Source organism: Cetorhinus maximus, chromosome 25 (assembly GCF_964194155.1).
Source record: "Cetorhinus maximus chromosome 25, sCetMax3.hap1.1, whole genome shotgun sequence".
NCBI classification, from domain to species: Eukaryota; Metazoa; Chordata; class Chondrichthyes; order Lamniformes; family Cetorhinidae; genus Cetorhinus; species Cetorhinus maximus.
The window spans coordinates 28,745,815-28,764,181 of record NC_135903.1 but is presented as its reverse complement, the minus strand read 5'-3'; the positions used below and the strand labels follow the sequence as shown (position 1 = coordinate 28,764,181).

At 40.7% G+C, this 18,367-nt stretch overlaps 1 protein-coding gene across 1 annotated transcript in view; it reads left to right on the top strand.

Moving 5' to 3' along the window:
* The window catches only part of LOC144667994 (protein HEG-like), a 107,466-nt gene extending 89,355 nt beyond the window's left edge, over positions 1-18,111 (top strand). Inside the window, exons 8-12 of the mRNA XM_078529689.1 lie at positions 780-822; positions 2,660-2,697; positions 6,915-7,002; positions 8,440-8,617; positions 14,348-18,111. Coding sequence (XP_078385815.1) covers positions 780-822; positions 2,660-2,697; positions 6,915-7,002; positions 8,440-8,617; positions 14,348-14,470 — 470 coding nt within the window. The 3' untranslated portion in view covers positions 14,471-18,111. The remainder of the gene's footprint in view (positions 1-779; positions 823-2,659; positions 2,698-6,914; positions 7,003-8,439; positions 8,618-14,347) is intronic.
* The last annotated feature ends 256 nt before the right edge of the window (positions 18,112-18,367 follow it).

Below are 18,367 nucleotides of genomic sequence, written 5' to 3'. Positions count from 1 at the left end.
CCAATATAATTCTAAATGTTAAATTTGTTTCTGCTACAATTACTAAGCCCGAAAATGATTTCCACAGCTCCAGTTTTCTCTGTAAAGAAGTGTATTTATCTCTTTTCCAAATCACTTGCATTTAACCTAGTGTCTGTGGCCCCTTGTTCTTGACCCTTCACCTTTTGGAAATGGTTTCTTTCTAGCCAATCTATCCCACCCTTTCCTTTTATAATTTTAAACGGTTCTCCCATATCATCCCATAAAATGCCATACTAACAAAAAGCCCCCCAGTTTTTTGAAGCCTTTGCATTTGGAGTCTGCAGTAGTGACTAACCATGTGGAATTTTGAGATAGTTAAGGTGATTTGTATTTCAGTCAGTTTACTTGTAGTTACACCTACACCACTCTATTAAAAAGGTTTGAATGCTTTAAATAAACTGAGAACTGTGATGCCTAATCTCCAGAAGCTCATTGGGATAATTCCAACTAGCCTCTGTTTCCCAATGTTTGTTTTGCCTTGGCTAATATTTCTCTCATTTACAGTGTGGAACAGGGAATCTGCCAAGTTGTGATCCAAATGCACACTTTTCCACAATAGTAACATGAATGTACCCTTTTGTGCCAGTCCTTCTCGATTTGTTATTTTTATAACGGTGGTTTTAAAAAATACACATGGTTTACACTGGTGTCTTTATAGATTTAACACTGCTATTGTACTGGCATAAATGGGGCATCAGTTGAAATGTATAAGTATTAGTATGACAAAATCAACTTATTTACTTTTCTTTTTAAAACAGCTTGTCTAAGTGGATTTAAGCTTGAAAATGGAACTTGTGTGAAGTAAGTTGGTCAATTACAAAGTGCTCCTGTAGACCCCCTGGGAAAAACCTTCCCCCTGTTGGGTGGGAAGTGTGGGAGTGGGCTCAGGCGGGCACGCCTCCGATCGACGCCAATTAAGGCCCGCCCGGCATAACGTCCACTCGGAAGCGCTATACGCTCCCTGTGCGGGCGGAGGGGGGGGTGGGGAGGGGGGAATTCCCTCAGCTGGGAGTGCGCTCTTTAACGCTTGTGTGCGAAAGAGCGCACAGATCTTCCTGAGGCTAAGTGCTGCCTCAGGGAGGTCGTCTCTGAATTAAAATTTGTAATACAAACGATAAAAAAAATTTCCCTGCCATGTCCCCTCATGTGACACTGTCACATGAGTTAGGACACGTCCATAACTTTTATGGAAACCTTTTAATAAAAATTTAAATACCCTCATGAAACCTCATCCCGACCGTGGATGAGGTTTCATGCTTTTTCTGAAACCCGCCAGGGCTCCTGGTCTGCCCTCCAACCTTAAGGTTGGACGGGCAGGTCCATTAATGACTTTAATTAGTTTTTCAATGGCCTCAATAGGCCGTTGACAGGTTGGCGGGTGCGCAGCTGAGTCGGCTGTGCCCCCGCCAACCTGAAAATGGAAACGACGCGGGGTGATGTCGGGAGTTCCACCTGTTGTCATCCCGTGTCATTTTACGCGTCGGCGAGCGGGCCCCACCCCAGCTCACCGACCGGAAAATCCTGCCCCCTGTGTCTATTGCATCTTTATTTCCCAGGCACATAATTCCTGTTATGATTTCAAGAAAAATGATTGTACACAGTAAAATATTGACGCTCCAAGATGCCATACCCATCATGAGGATGAGGTGATCCAATTGATGCTATTGTTGGGCAGTTTTGTGGGCTTGAAATATTTGTGATGTAAAGACACTTTTACATTATGTTTTTAACTGTCAGTTTTGGTAAGCAGCCTCTGTGTACTATGCTGCTTTCCCATTCATGAGTCGGGAGCTAGCCTCCCTGTTCTGGTCTCCACTTTTAATGTGTAGACCCAAAAAACAAGAGTGTGGGGTCAGCTCCCCATGTTCACTTAACTAAATCTAACCACCTGTTCTGATGGGTGGAACCCAAGTTCCACTGATGTACTAGCAAAAAGCTGTCGACTCCAGTAAAGGACTGGTGGCGTCATAGTCAAAGAGGTCACCTGCATTGCATCAGACGATGTGTGTTTTAAATGGGTAAAGTTCTATATCTACTTTGATCCTTTTGAAGAGATGAATTTGGCTGAAATCAAACTGCAGGTATGGGAAAGTGTGGTTGTGAATCTAGAATGTCCCCCTTCCTTGGCTGTTTTTCAAATGAGTAGCTACTTCAGCCATGGAATTTGATTAATATGGAGATATATCACCAAAAACTATTAATTTCCAATGGGCTTTACCAATCTGAAGTAGGAGACGTTCCATCCATCAGTATTGACTGGAATTGAATCCAGAAAGACCACAGTTTGACTCCATCACACAACACATTGTTGTCAATAATTTGACATATTTTCCATTTTGCAACTTTAAAACCTGTTTTGCAGTTTGTTTAAAATTACATGTGCCATTTAATGTAAAAATTTCTCACTGCCATTTTAAATTTAAGGCTGAATTATTGCTAGAATTCCGTATCGTTCCTAACTTCATAATGGCTTACCAGCAGAAATACTTGGGACACAAACACCAAAGATCTTTGTCTGGGTATAATGAGTCTGTTAAGCCAGTAATGTACTTTTTGGAGGGGGTGAGGCTGATTTTCGGTCTTGCTCTGCAACATATTTCTGAGATAACTAAAACATTTAGATCCTTGTTATTTCTAGGTGTCCATTTGGTTATGGAGGATTTAACTGTGATAAATGTAAGTACCTGTTGTTATATTCTTTGTAAAATATTACACTTACAAATTACTGAGATTCAAACTCTCTGTATACAAGTAATGGAAGTGATAGGCTGAAGATAGCTATTTGGTAAAATGATTAAATATCATACTGATGAAGCAAAATTTGTACCTTGAGGGTTGCAGGTTGTGAGCAGGCCACTTGTACTGTTAGAAACCGAACTGTAACCTTCAGTGAAGAACCACATGAAACTTGACTAGCATGGTGACAGAAAGCACACGTTGATTTCTGTAGTCATCACTCTCGGGTTTCATGTAACAGTGCTATTGCTATTTTAAGTGAAGCTAACTTAAGATGCCAATGCTTTTCTGGCACTGAAAGATGATGTGGTTAAGTCTCAAAACTGTTTGAATCCTAATTTTATATGATTTACTTTTAGCTCTTTTGTCTAGAAGAGACTGTTGTAGATGTGAAGTTTGGGTTTGAATCATCAGTCTGTTGCAACCCAGTGCACTGCTCCTTTTATGATGGGGGAGGGTGGTCAACCAGTCAAATTGAGCAAAACAAAACAAACAACATGCCGACAAACTGTTAAGTGTTAACTTTGGCACACGCACCAATCTCCTTGCAGACAACAATCAGCACAGGCATGCCTAATCTGGAATCCTGATATTGACCTACCAACGTGGTGCCAGGTGTACTTGAAACAAGTGGCCTTCCTGGAATGTGGACTGCATTTTCCACTCCCCTTCTGCCAATCCCTCCCACCCACTAGTGGAGTGCACTTCCACCTGCTCCTCTTCCATTCTTTTTCCTTTCCCCTGCCACCATGGACATTTTCTATCACACAAACCCAAAAGATTGGGGGCATTAGAGCCGTCTCTTTGCTGCAGAGGGCAGCAGATTCCCGAAGACCTCTTATTTTTAAAGGGAATTATCTGGGAGCTTTTAACCTCCCTCATATATTTTCACTAACAGTCAGTAGGACAACAGCAATGTATTTAGTATGCTGCATCTAGATCCGTCCACTGTTAAGGCTGCGTATGTGGACCAAACCCCTTTTCCCAATGTGGAAGTCAAACGTTGGCTGGGGTTCAGACAGAGAACAGAGAATGGGGAACACCCTCCAGTTCCTTGGGGGAGGCCCAATGGAATAAATTGGCCACTGTCAGGCCTTCTCCTCGAATGAGGCCCCCAGTGGCAGACGTCCTGCTCACCAAGAGCTGCTGGCCAATCACAGGCTGGAAGCTCCGTGTGCTGTAGGCACCAGCAGAAGCAGTGGCCCCAGGATCAGGGAGGGACCTCCAGGCACAGGTGGGTGAAAGCAGGATAGGGGTGGGTGAAGAGAGGGGTGGCTTTCAGCAGCCACGTAGGCCTCTGCCCTACGCTGGATCCCTCAATCGAGCACAGAGTGCACGCTAGGAAGGGAGCACCCCGGGATTCCGCTCGCAAAACCAACAAGTTTTGTCGCGCGATCTTCTGAGGGTGCAGCCTCCAGTTAATCCCTCAGCCACCATTAAATTATGGTAGGCACAGAGATAATGGGCGTCAGGTAGGTTCATGACAGTAATTTTCACCCCACCGCTGCTGGGCAGGGATCCTGCGACAGTGCCTTCCAGTTACATAATCGGAAAGGTTTTCCTGCTGCCAGGACGGCCTCGCCCATGATTAATTGGACCCCACAGCCATGGTTCCTGCTATATCCAGCCCACTGTGTGCAATTCATACAATGCTGAAACTGAAAAAGCTCCAGAGGTCAGGCAGTATTTATGGATAGAAAAACAGTGTTAACATTTCAGTCTATGAACTTTCGTCAGAAATGGAAGATGTTTGAGTCGAAAAACTTTTAAGCAAATGCCGAGCCAGGGAGGAATCATATGATGTTGGTTGACCACCCTCATTTATAATGTAAAATCGTTAGACTAGACAAGCATGAAAGTTTATTGTTTTTTTTTAAAAAATCAGATTTATTTTATAATGGGCTATTGATAACTCTTCTTCAAACTTAAAGGAGAAAATGTAGTTCTTATCAGAGTTTAGCTTATTGTGGTTTAATCTATATCATGGTTTAGAATGGAACCTCTTGCTCTTTAAAAAAAATTTGCAGTAAAAATCCAAGTAGTAGATTTTTTCTAAACTGAGAGATTTGGAGACCATGTTAATGGCCCAGATTTTGGGGTCAGTGGCAAAAGAATATTGCTTAACATTCATTGCATTTATACTTGCCCACAAACATTCTGTAGGCTTTTACACTGTGATTTGCGGTGATTAATGAGCTGAAACAGTCATTTGGTAGTATAGAACTTGAGTATTGCTGAAAAAAGAGACATGCTGTCAAAGTTTTTCATCTTGCACTCATCAGGACAGATTTGCAAGAATACCAATTGTAAAGGATAGAACAATTTGTACTGCACGAGGAGAGAGCACTAATTAGTTGGCAAATGAGCTCTGATTGTATACATGCCTCTACCAATTAGAGCCCACTTACCAACCAATCAGCTCTGTCTCCTCATGCAGTATAAATTGTTCGTCCCTTCACAATTGGTATTCTTGCAAGTCCTGATGAGTGCAAGATGAAAAGCGTTGATGGCGTGTATCTCTTTCTCCGCAATACTCAAGCTGAAACAGTGTGGTGTCCTCTACAGGAGATCTCTGGGTCCTGGAACAGGCCAAACAACAGTGTGACTTATCACCCAGTCAGATTGAATAGTCCTTGCTGAGACACACAATCTAAACTAGGAATTGCAAGTTAGAATACTTAATTCAAGATAAAATCATGTACAGTAAGTAAGATTGAACAAAATAAGAGACGAAGATAAAGGTAAAAAAATTCAGTTTTTTAAGAATCTCCAACTATCATTAAAATCTGAAGGAATGAGATTCCACACTTGTAAAGGTAAATTTTCAGTGCCAAACGTATTGATTGGCAATAATTAACACTTATCATACCATTAAAAATTCTCTTATACTTGATTGACTAAACAGTAATTTTTCTGGCATGTTTAGTGGGTATCTAGAGGGCGAGTAATACAACTTCACATAATTGTGTGTGCGTGAATGCTGAGCCTCTCGATGAGGCACGAGTGTAGTGAAGCTTCTGGGGAGCAGTGCAGCTTGAACAGAAAATTCCTGATTTTGGTGTTTTAACTGTTCACGAGCGGATGCCAAAAGTCGTTTAATTTAATCCTTAATAACAGTAGGTGCTGATGGCCTCGCTATTTGGGCTGGATTTTGCAGTAAGAATGTGTGTTGAAATTCAAATCCCAGAATTGAAAAAAAAGTTAAATGTCTGCAATTGATGTTAGTGACCTTGATTTTCACAGAATATTTTCTGCATCCAGTAGTGCTGAGTAACTTGTGCACTGTGCTAATGTGTCCTATTGTAATGCATAGCCTACAAGTGGTTTAAAAATGGAGTTCTGTAGCATTTGTCCTGAGAGCATCACCTTGGCTACATCTGGAGAAGGGGTTAGTGGCTCACAGTCCTGACTGTTCTCTTCTCTTAAGAGAATTGGTAGGATAATTGGGAAGGGAGAAATGGTAAACTCTGAAATATGTTGTGTAGATTTGACTAAAGCATTGTCTCTGTGTGAGGAAACCATTGAAGATATTGAAACACTGCCAGGAACTCTGGTCTTAACTTACAAGGACCATGGTGGCCACCTTAAAGAAAATGAGTGTTTTTTAAGCTACAGAAATTGGGCGCTGATAAGGAAGTAAATACAGATTACTTCTGGAATATGAACCCCTAGGATCAAGGGTCCCCTGTCTAAAAACCTATGGATTAATATAGGCAAGACACAGTGGATGTTGACTAAGCTGTCCAGTAGTTTTAAAGTAGTGATAAAAAGGAGACAGAAGTAGGGAAATGAGGGAAAAAATACATGCCCCACAGAGGTGTGCTTAGCATTAGTTAATCACAGTATTGATATGGCTGAGAAATCAGAACAAAGTATTCTGTTGGGGATGAGATTAAGATAACCAACATTTCAGAACAAATCCTTCATTCCAACCAGTCATCTTTAAACTAATTATAATTCTGTATTTAAATGAGTCAAAGAAGTAATAATTCACCTTTCCTGTGAATTTAGCATAATTTCTATTTTAATTGCATTGTTTAATGCTTTGCCATTCATTTTAAAATCTGATCATTCTTAACCCATCCCTAAAGGATGGGCACGGGACCCATTTTCAATATATCCAACTGTAATATTCACGTGGCTTCTGTTTTCCACAGCATATTTACTGGCAGTCGTGGTGATCTCCTGTGTACTGGGTGGTCTCCTCATCCTTCTGTTTTTGGCCTTAATCACAACATGTGTCAGGTAAGGATGTGACACACATTTCTATCCAGTGCTGCTCAATCAATGATAGGGTTCAGGAGAAAAGATAATTTTCCACTCGTCGAAAGCAAAATTGACTATTCATCCAAATTGGTAGCTTCATGACATGGAATGCTGTTGGAAATACATGTATATACTTTTTTAGATTTCTCTACTTGTTGCTTCAGTGGTTTATCAACCAAGTTATTATATTCCAAAGGAATAAGCCTTTGTAGCTAGTTTCTTTTACTTTTTGGAATGTACAACAATCAGGCACAAAGACATCAAGCAGACAATCCATTAAACGTACTCTACCTTACCCGCCAACTTCTACCCAATGTATCGAATAGCCCTCCAGATACCTATGCTCCTTCTACAGTAGGAAGCAGTTGCAATGATTGCAATGGTCTGTCAAAGAAATGCTATCGTACACTGATGCCTCCTTTCACATTCGACCATGACTGCTAAGCAGCAACCTCCAGCTTTAGCCAAAGTAACTAAATATGAGTGAACCCATGGCACTACCACTGGAGAAACAGCAAAGTGCCTTAGCGGTTGGTTTCCCAAGGCTCCTTCAGAGGCAACAATATGGTGACAAATGTTGGCCAATAATTATTTTCCCTGACTGCCAGGTTAACAAATTAAAACTTGGATTTGCTGTTCACAAAGGATCCCCTTAAATACAAACCTGCGTTGCATGGAGTGCACATGGTAAATTTCCTCACCATGTTGGGAAATTTGCATGGCCCTCGACCCTGCCCCCATCCAAAATACTTTGCATTCTGTACCATTGTAGGGCACTGAGGGAATCGAGAGGCATGGAGATCAGGCGGGAAAGTCAAGTTGAGGTCAAGGAATAGATATGATTTTATTGAATGACAGAGTAGGCGATTACATTGTGAAGGAATAAGCCTTCGCAGCTAGTTTCTTTATTGACTGTGTTCTTTAGTTGTGGCAACGCAGACATGAATCTTGTTGGTACTTATCTTTTTGCCTGTTATCAAAGGTGACTTTACAAGATGATGTAATTGTTGCTATACTACTGGCATCCTCACTGCACTAATAGAAGTGATATTTTGGTCAGCCATACCTCAGTACAAACACTTGACCTTTGACCAGCCAGTAGCTGATATTTTGAAGCAATATACTCAATTCGGTTTGAACTAACTCTATCGCGAAGGGGAAAACAAACACTGTGCAGCCATTTATATTGTCTGTTTTGCAGCAGTAGAATCAAAGTATCTTGGAGGGAGGCAGGAAAGGAAACAGTGTAAATGGATAAATCAATGGATAAATGCTACATTCTAATGGGTTTTAAATAGGATTTGAGTACTGTGGGATCAGCACACAGTTTAATTGCAAAATGTAATCACGTTGTAAGTTTATGTCGTCTGTTGAAATTGAAGGTGCAACTAGAGCAAAATTGATTTTCGTTTACAGGTCCAGGAATGGTTCGTGTAGTTCCTCATCCGGGTCTCACGATTACGTAATGTGGCCCAAATCTGAGATGCCGAAGATTCCTCGTGCCACCATGCACTGGGATGGCAATCAGCTTGAAATGCAGGAGAATGGAAGCACCAGCAGTTTAAACGATATTCATCGGGATGGTGGGAGAACGGTGAGTACGTTTAAAAGTGGGGGTGGCGGGTGGGGGAATGAAAAATGGATGCTGATTGGGCTGTCAGTTTAATCCAGTTATTGGGCAGAATTTTGCCCTTGATGGGCGGGTGGGCAGCCGATCGCCGCCGCCGAAACGGGCCCCGCCGCCATTTTGAGTGGGTGGGACAATTGAGGCCAGCCCAGCGGCCTGCCCGACAGGAAGCGCTATGAACTTCCTATGCGGGGGGGAGATTCCCCAACTGTCAAAGTGTGCTCTTTCACGCATGCAAGCGAAAGAGCACACATCTCCCTGAGACTAAGTGCTGTCTCAGGGAGAGCACTGAAAGTTTTATAAACTTAAAAAATAAAAAAATATTAACATGTCCCCCTCACGTGACAATGTCACACGAGATGGGACATGTTAATAAATATCACATAAAGTTTATTAAAGTTTTTTAAAACAGACATGAAACCTCATCCCGCCAGTGGATGAGGTTTCATGTATTATCTGAAGCCCGCTGGGGCTCCTGGCCTGTCCGCCAACCTTAAGGTTGGACGGGCAGGGCCTTTAAATGGCTTAATTATCCTGTCAATGGCCTCAATTGGCCATTGACAGGTCGGCGGGCAGACAGCTGATTTCGCTGTCCGCCCGCCTTCCTGAATATTTAAATGGGGCGGGATGACGTCGGGGGTTCCTCATCATCCCGTGTCATTTTCGCATCAGCGAGCCCCCAACTCACCGATGGAAAAATTCTGGCCACTATCCTTGCTGGTTCTCCAAAGCTATAGCTGTCTGGAATTTGATACCCACTACAAGAATTAGCCCAGGTCTTTCCCCAACAACCCCCCTGCCCCACCTCCACCCACAGAGAACTGATACCTTCTGACAATTTTGTTGTTTGGTGTTGTCTCTATGATTTTGCTTTCCCCTGCCCATTCCATATCTGTAAGGTGCCTCCGATGACTGCCTGTGATCTTCCCAAAAGCACATCTGTACTCCTAGGTAGCAGTTTTAGACTTTTTTTTAATGGAAAACAACCTTCTGGTTCCTGTGGCGCAGCTAGAAATTTTGCAAAACTTGCTGGCCGAACAAGCCTCATTAGCCAGACACACAAATAAAATGGTTTCTGAAGTTCTTCCTCGATAGTCTTTTGAATTTTACATTTACCACAAAGTTGCTGCCCAATTTTTCTCCTACATTCTTGTGCTTTTGAACTGGAATGGTGATTTCAGCATAGGAATGCTTCTTTGATATAATTATAGATAAGGAAGGCTATTTATCCCATGTAGCTTCATCCATCTAGAAAGATTCTAATGTTTCCTCCACCCTATTGCAGCATTCAATTGCTTTTTAAAGCTTCTATGCTTTTTGCCTCCGGGATGCTGTACCTGCAAGTTCATTCCATCATAAATCACACTTTATGTGGAAGAATTTTCCTAATATCATAAATTTACCCGTTACTAGTTTGAACCTGTGTGCCTTTGGAACAAAGCTGATTCAAAACGTTGTAGAGCTAGTAAATAACCAGAACTTGGTGTTCCATTTTCTGACAGAACTTACAAACTGTCTTGTGGAATGTATTTTATGCTGCTACTATTTGGCTGGAAGATAGCCATTGCAAAAGGTGTGAATGGTCATTTGGTGTGATACATGCCCGTGCCCTTGGCAAGCATCAGATATAAATTTCGACAGAATCTGCAAAGCTTCAGTTTGAACAACGCTCGTTTCTAAATGGTATTTACTCTTCGGAAGGTGCTGAAGTGGGTATCCTATCTGACTGAAAATGTCTCTTTGATTTCACTACTCACTGGCCCTAATTCTGAAGGTACATTCATAGAGATCACTAAAGTGGCAAATGTCTTAACTTCTGGTGGTGGGGAACGAGAGATAACTTAGTCAGAAAAAAAGGCAGTATTTAGCTTCTTAACAAAAGCAAAAGTTCAATTCAAACATACAAGAAAAGACCAACTGGTCCATCTAGCTTGTCTCATACGTTCTTAACAGATCATAGGAGCATCAGTGGAACTATGACAGTTGGCTTCAAACTATCCAATGTCAATCATTCAGTCGTGGCTCAGATGGCAGTACTCTCACCTCTGTCAGAAGGATGTGGGTCCGTGTCCCACTCCCGAGGTTTGAGCACAAAATATCTAAGCCAAAACTCCACTGTGGTACCAAGGGAATGCTGCACTATCAGAGTCTTTCAGATGAGACTTTAAATCGAGGCCCTGCATGCACTCTCGAGTGAACATGAAAGATCGCATGGCGCTATTTTGAAGAAGAGGAAAGGGAGTTTTCCCAGATGTTCTGGCCAATATTTATCCCTCAATCAACATCTCAAAAACAGATTATTTTGTCATTACCATATTGTTGTTTGTGCTGTGCACAAATTGGCTGAGGATTTTGAATGTTATAACAGTGACTATACTTTAAAATTACTTTAATGGCTGAGGTCAGGAAAGGTGCAACATAAATGCTAGTCTTTTTTTCTTCTCAAGATGTTAACTACTGATGATGATTTGGTTGGCTAAAAACAAAAAACTACTGCGGATGCTGGAAATCCAAAACAAAAACAGAATTACCTGGAAAAACTCAGCAGGTCTGGCAGCATCGGCGGAGAAGAAAAGAGTTGACGTTTCGAGTCCTCGTGACCCTTCAGCAGAACTGAGTAAAGTTAGGAGAGGGGTGAACCAGCTTATATTTCACCCCTCTCCTAACTTTACTCAGTTCTGCTGAAGGGTCATGAGGACTCGAAATGTCAACTCTTTTCTTCTCCGCCGATGCTGCCAGACCTGCTGAGTTTTTCCAGGTAATTCTGTTTATGATTTGGTTGGCGGTGTTTATTGTGGTTTCTATGGTTAGAATAACCTACCCTACTACCCTGACTCCTAGATGAAAACCAACAACATGCACAAGATATGAAAAGCTAATCAGATGATTCCATTTATCTTACATTTAGCAGTTTAATCCCTAAAGCTAAAACTTACCTCTAAAACCCACGAGTTATGGAATCCAACATTTGCAGCAACATATAGACGATGAATTTTAAAAGATAATTTAAAAGATAATATAGTGTTCATTTTTTCTGCTTTTCCTGGATTTTTCTTCTTGCTGCTCAATTGCTTTGTGAACTTCAGAAAGTAGAGCTCCATGAGTTAAAAGTTACTCAGCCCACCTGGCTAGTCCCAAAATTCATGCCCTAATATAGTCATCCACAGGGTAGCAGGTAGTAGTAGTAGGTATTGTGCCAGTGCAGCTTTCAGCCAGCTGAGGAAAAGTGTTTTGAGGACCAGGATCTCAAACCCAAAACTAAGGTCATGGTTTACCAAGCAGCAGTGATCCCTGCCCTCCTGTATGCTTTGGAGCCATCTGGTTAAAAAACTGATAAGCAACCCAAATGCATATCAAACAACCCTGGGTTAATTGTAACCTGTGTTTATCTTGTGTGTCAAGATTGGTAGTGAGAGAATTTGAATAATGAATAACCCATTTCTAAGCTTTTAATGGAGCCAGAAGGTCTGCCCTTGTCTCAATTAAACATTTAAATTGTTTATGTAGTTCCCAGATGAAAATCTAGAGGCAATTAGTAAACACGGGAGTTCCTTGTGGGACTAGCAATTCCGGGAAAGAGGGTCATAAACAGCAGGCATCTCAAAGCACTGGAGAAGTACCACCAGCAGTGCCTTTGCAAGATCCTCTAAATGCAATGGTAAGAAAAGTGGTTCAACAACAGCATCCCCTCCCAAGCTGACATGCCCAGCGCTAAACGCAAAACGAGATCAACTGGGCAGGACATGCCAAACACATCCCTGACACGAGACTCCAGAAACAACTGCTCTGTTGCGGCAGGACACTCCCAGGAGGTCAGCAGAAATGCTTTGGGGATGTCCTCAAAGCATCCCTGAAGCGGTCAGACACTCCCATTGATTCATGGCTTGTGAGCGTCCAAAACCTCCAAACAACTACCCACCCTCAATGCACTACCTGCCCCACATGTGGCAGTCTGCAGATTGTGGATTGGATTTACCAGCAATCTCAAAACCAATGGAATGGAAGCAAGTCATCCTCGATCCCGAGGCACAGCCTAAGAAGAAGAGTAGTACTTGGATTCATTGCCGCGTTTTGTCATATATAGTTCCACAGATGTAGCCATTTCAATGATGAGGGCTTTCTGTAGGTGAGATACTTTCATGGTGGGGAGAAGAAAGAGTGATCAGAGCTTATTGAGACCTGTGCTGCTGCTGTGAGCCTCCAAATGTAAGGGAGAACATGATATCTGGAGACTAAAAGCTAAAATTTGAAAAATCTCGAAATGCCATCAGAAAGTTCCCTTGGGTGGCAGGGTCTAGAAGTGAAAGTTACTGAGTTGGTGAATTGCAGCAAAATTAATTTGCATTGCTGCTGGACCATTTTAGACTAATGGCTGCCTTTTCTTTGATACTTATGCAATGAAAACCATTTCTTCCATAAGCTCCCCCTCATCAGTACTGGCTACTTAATTTTCAAGTATTTATTTCAAAGTCAAAATTTAGTCAAGGCTTTTAGGGCTAAGAGAAATTAACTCTTCCACAACCACAGTTAAAATCTACTTATACTTTAAATAGTACATTATTAATAGTGGAATGTCTGTGTCACACAATGACTATCTTGGGTGATAATGACTTGTGTACCCAAGTTTTTTTTAAAATTCTAACACAGCTTCAAACCTTTTCTGTCAGAACACTCTCAAACATGTAACTTTTTAGTGCAGTTGTGCATTAGCCATTGGTACTACGTGTCAGAAATTGTTGAGTAGAAAATTTGTTCAACATCAGATGATGTCAGTGCTTCTCTTTCATGTATCCAATGACCAGAATGACCTCACTGTGGCTGGCGTGTGCTCAGCAGCTATGTTCAACACTGTACACAATGTTTTTCCTTGCTGGTACCTTTTAATAATGGCATGTGTAAGATTTAGTATGAGTAAGATTTAGGTCATCAATATCCCCTTTCAACTCCTTGCATCACAAAGCCATCTGGCCTGCACAATTTTGGAGGGATCAGTACAGAACCTATTCCCAGGTCTTCAATTCCTCTACACTTGCATTGTATGTGGTAACAAGCCAACTTCACCACAAAAATAAAGAAGAGTGAGCTGTAACAAAAGCTGATTAGATGACCGTGTTCTTTAAAGCACTCATGATATCAGACTATATCCTGGAACAGAAAGAAACATTAGCAGAAACCATTTTGGTTTAATCAGAAATTTAAATCTCAATACAATGAGAAACCAATGTGGAGTTCAGAACAAGTGGGCATAGCTTCACAATTAAGAGCTAGACCATTCAGAGGTGATGTGGAAAAGTGCTACACACGAAGAGTATTGGAAACCTGAAGCTCTCTCTCCAAAAAGCTGTTAAGGTCAATTGAAAATGTGAGATAGATAGGCTTTGAGTCAAATATGGAACCGAGGTGGATAAATGGAATTAAGATACAGATCAGCCATTATCTGGTGGAATGACAGAACAGCCTCGAGGGACTCGGTGACTATGTTCCTAAAACATGCTCCTTTAGAAGATCCTATCTTTAAACTTCAGGCAATGAGTGTCACTCGTTGCCCATACAACAGTCCGAGCATCTGCATTTAAGGCAAAAAAGGTTTTGAGACATATGATAAATGTTATGTTTTTCAAATGCAAGTACAAATTCTGTCTGTGTTCCTAATTAAAATGTTCTTAATGCTTGGTGCATGTTCTTTTTTTATTCTAGCCTGAGAAGAATGATGACCTGAAGACCTTTAAAGGGAAGCAGCAGTCCCGTTATACCTATCTCTGCCAGGGTCAAGAGAATCCATATTATGTCAGTGACGAAAAGAAGCCTGAATACTTGTAAAATGAGCAGAATTGATTTTGGAGGGAGGAGCAGATGCTCCTGGAGCAATTGAAAACAGCCTGACGTTCTTTGTGCCTGTGTGCATGTTGCATAGCAAGCATAAAGGGAAAGAGGGGGAAAAAATTGAATTTTGTAAATTTTTAAACTAAATCCTTGGGAAATATTTCTATAATGAGACAAATATGAAACAAAACATTCAGTTTATTATCTCCTAAGCCAAGAATGGAATTCTTATCTCCTGGCCACTAAAATATCAGATGGGAGACTCTGATTTCCAGTATTGGCCTACTGGGACATCATCTTTGCCTCTTCTCCCGCCTCCGTAACAAAATAGACAGATTAGTATTCCAAATATAACCACACGAAGCAGGGAAGGGTACAAGAACCTAGTAAAATTCTGTGGCTCATCACAATTATTTTGATACCAGCTTGGGAAGGGCGGGGAATGGTGGCAGGAGTAGGGACAGGGCGGTTGGATGGTAGAGATTTACTAAGCTTGGTATCAAGAATTTCCTTTTTTGGGGTGTTGAATATTCATTTTGGAATTGTTTTTGTCTTAACTTACTGGTTCAATACATTATTTCCAAACAATAATATCAAAACACAAAGGTTGCTCCTTCATCAGGCAACAAATACATTCAGTGTTGAGCACAGTACTGCAGATGGTTGCAGTAGGGGGGCAATGTTCTTTCATAGTGCTGTAAACAGCATCAGGGATCTGCACCTGACCGACCACTCCATACAAGGGTTCCTTATAAATAAAATGTTAAATTAGCAATTTATTTTAAGTTTCAAGTTATCTTTTAAAATGCCAACATCCCTTGTAGTGACAGCAAAATTATAGCATTTTAACCTTTGTTTGAATGTATTTAAACCGGTGGAGAGTTATGTTTGCCCAGCCACATCACTGTGTTTCTTCTTTAGTATGGCATAGGTGTATATTTCTTTTGTGTTTTAATGGATGTTTATTACCAGCTCTTTTTATATTGCGCTGCTGTCTTTGGATGGGCTGGGATGCGCAAAGCAATGTGATGTGGCTTTCCTTTTTTAAAAAAAAAAATCATTTTTAACCTAGCAAAGTAAAGGAAAATTGAAGAAAATCTTATCCTTTATGACTAAAAGGCTGGTTAGTAGATAATAGGAAATGACTAATTTGCGACTTAAAATGGCAGAAGGAAAAAGCCTATGGAATGCCAGTTTTAGTGCAGTCTAGTCACCAGCCAGCTGAGGAGAACATGTTTCCACCAAAAAAAATTAAATCTTTTAAAAAAAAAAATTTGCACATTTTAATGATTAAGTGGATGTAAATTGTAAATACACTGGGAGATACCTAGACTCCAAGATGTATATTTAGTTTTTTCGTTTGAATCTGCAATCTGTTTAAAGTCCTCATTTTCTTGATTTTTAGATTCTTAATTTTTTTTTCTTCAGTGAAGACTTTCTACGTTTGACAATTTAAACATAAATAATTTTTTCAAGCGAAAGGTTGTGGTATGTTTTGCAAATAAACCAACTTTCTGATTTTTTTTTTCCCTAAATTAAACTTCTGTTAATGGCTATGTTGATTTCTAACTTGCTGAAAATTTAATGTAAACTCAATGGCTTGCACTGTAAGAAATGCCAACCATTAACTCTTCTCCAGTAAAATTTAGTTTGTCCCGTTCTTGGAGCTGCTTTAATATTGCACTCTGTGTCTTGGCTGATCGGCCTAACTGCTGCTCTGCCTTATTAACACTTGTAATGTGTGGCTGTTCTTCCTGTAAACTGGCTGCACTGTGGAAGCATTTGCAGACTGGCCATGACATTTTTGCTAGCGCGCGTGCATGGATTAAGTGACCTCATGACCAAGAATAGTGATGCACACACACGATGTTGACACCATGGTGCACAGTTACCACTGGGACAGCATTTTTACTGGCCCAGAGAGACTGGCTGGAGCCAAGCAGACCCTTTTTTTTAAGAATAGGTCTTTCAGGCTGCCAGCCTTAAATCGGTAGATTTAGTTTATTATAGCAGCCAACTGCACAAGGCTTGAGCTACAGCTGCTGGTAGCTCAAGACTGATATAAAATGTATCTCTGGATAGTTGTTTGGTGGGATTTTGAGTTTTGTGCACCGTTTCTATCTCTGACCTTAAAGAATAGTTACAAAATGATGAGCACTAGTAGCACTTAACTGTTCAGTGGTAGGAGGTGTTGTGTCAAAGCATTATTGAACAGTGAAGCTCAATAACCTCTCCAGTTTGCAGCTTATAGGAAGTAACTCCAAAGATTAGAGTACAAGTAAAGCACACAAATGTTGGTTTGTCCTTGGGGACTTTATATTCCAAATCCAAATGTTGGCATCTCCTATTTTTGCTGAATAGATGTAGACCAAGTTTCTTTGGAGCTGTTCTCAAAATGGTTAGTCTCTCCGTACAATATTCGAGTGTCTTATTTAATTGTATAGCTTAAACCTCAAAGCATGTTTATGGAAACATTTACAGCTTGTGCATGTAAAAACTTTTGTTTCTAGATCAAAATGGAACGGTCTATAAATAGCGAAGATGTGACTATTTTTCCCCTATACAAATGATATATTTTTGCAACGCACAGAATGAATATCAGAAATGCAAATTAAGTTTACTGAACAGAGATGTACTCCGGCTTTCAATACACAAGTAGATTAAGTGCTTTCTTTCGTTTGTCATTTTCTGCTTTGTTTCATTCTGTTATGCACTTTGCCTTGTGTTCTGCCAATAAATACAGTCAAGCTTTCATTTTTTTGCCAACAGGGTAGGAGTTGATGCCATGTGGAATGAGAGTGTATGTTTGAGGAGGGGATAAAATGGGGGAAATTGGAAGTAGCTCATAGACTGGTGTATAAAGCAGTTACTATAGGCTCATGAAATGTATATTTAATCATATGTTATAGGTTTTTGTGGATATTGATATTTTATGGTACATGGTTCTGAATGCTGTAGAGATCTTTTTTGACCTTTAGCACCCTGCTGAAAGACTTACAATGAATTAGGTTGCAATTTTCTTTGGAGTATTTTTTGGGGGAGAAGCGTGTAAAGGGAAAGGAGGGGACTCCAATTAAGTTGTGATTAACATAGAATATTTGTAAATAAGAGACTGGATTTAGTTTCGCAATGTGGTTTCCAACTTGGATATCACTTGTGCACAAAATGGAACCAAAACTCAAACGAAAGAACCCTTCAGAGATGGCATAGTTTCTACACTAGTTCCAAAAAACGTACATAAGAGAGACACTTCCATTTTCCCAATGAACCTGCTTCATAGATGTCATTTGTGTCTGTGTTCTGTTAAGTTTCAGCAAATGTGTAATGGAAAGTGTACTTCTACGAGCTTCCATTGCTCAAAGGATTTAATTTGCTGCTCTTGCATGTAATAAAATTGGCCAAAGTCGCATTCTCCTTCTGGATTGACAGTTTTGCTTGTAGCTTTTTGTACATTGTAGTTTGTGATACTTGTAAAACAATTTAATGCCAAATAGGAGTAAAATCATGAGAATTTCAAGTAACTTTGTTAAAATCACTGGTATTGTAATTTGGATATGTTTTTCTATTGATCACCATTGTATAATTTAAAAATGTTTAAATTGAAATAAAGAAATTCTTTCCAGTTTCTCTCTTGTAAAGCTACTTTCAACTTTGAGCTTTTGACTCCAAGATGGGGAATGAAAACAAGCTTTTCTTCTGTCCAAACATATACATTATGGGCAGAATTTTGCTGTCGGCGAGCAGGGGGTGGGGCCCGCTCGCTGACGCGTAAAATGACGCGGGATGATGTCGGGAGGAACCCCCAACGTCATCCCGCCCCATTTAAATTTTCAGGAAGGTGGGGGGCACAGCAAAATCAGCTGTGCGCCCGCCGACTTGTCAATTTCCAATTGA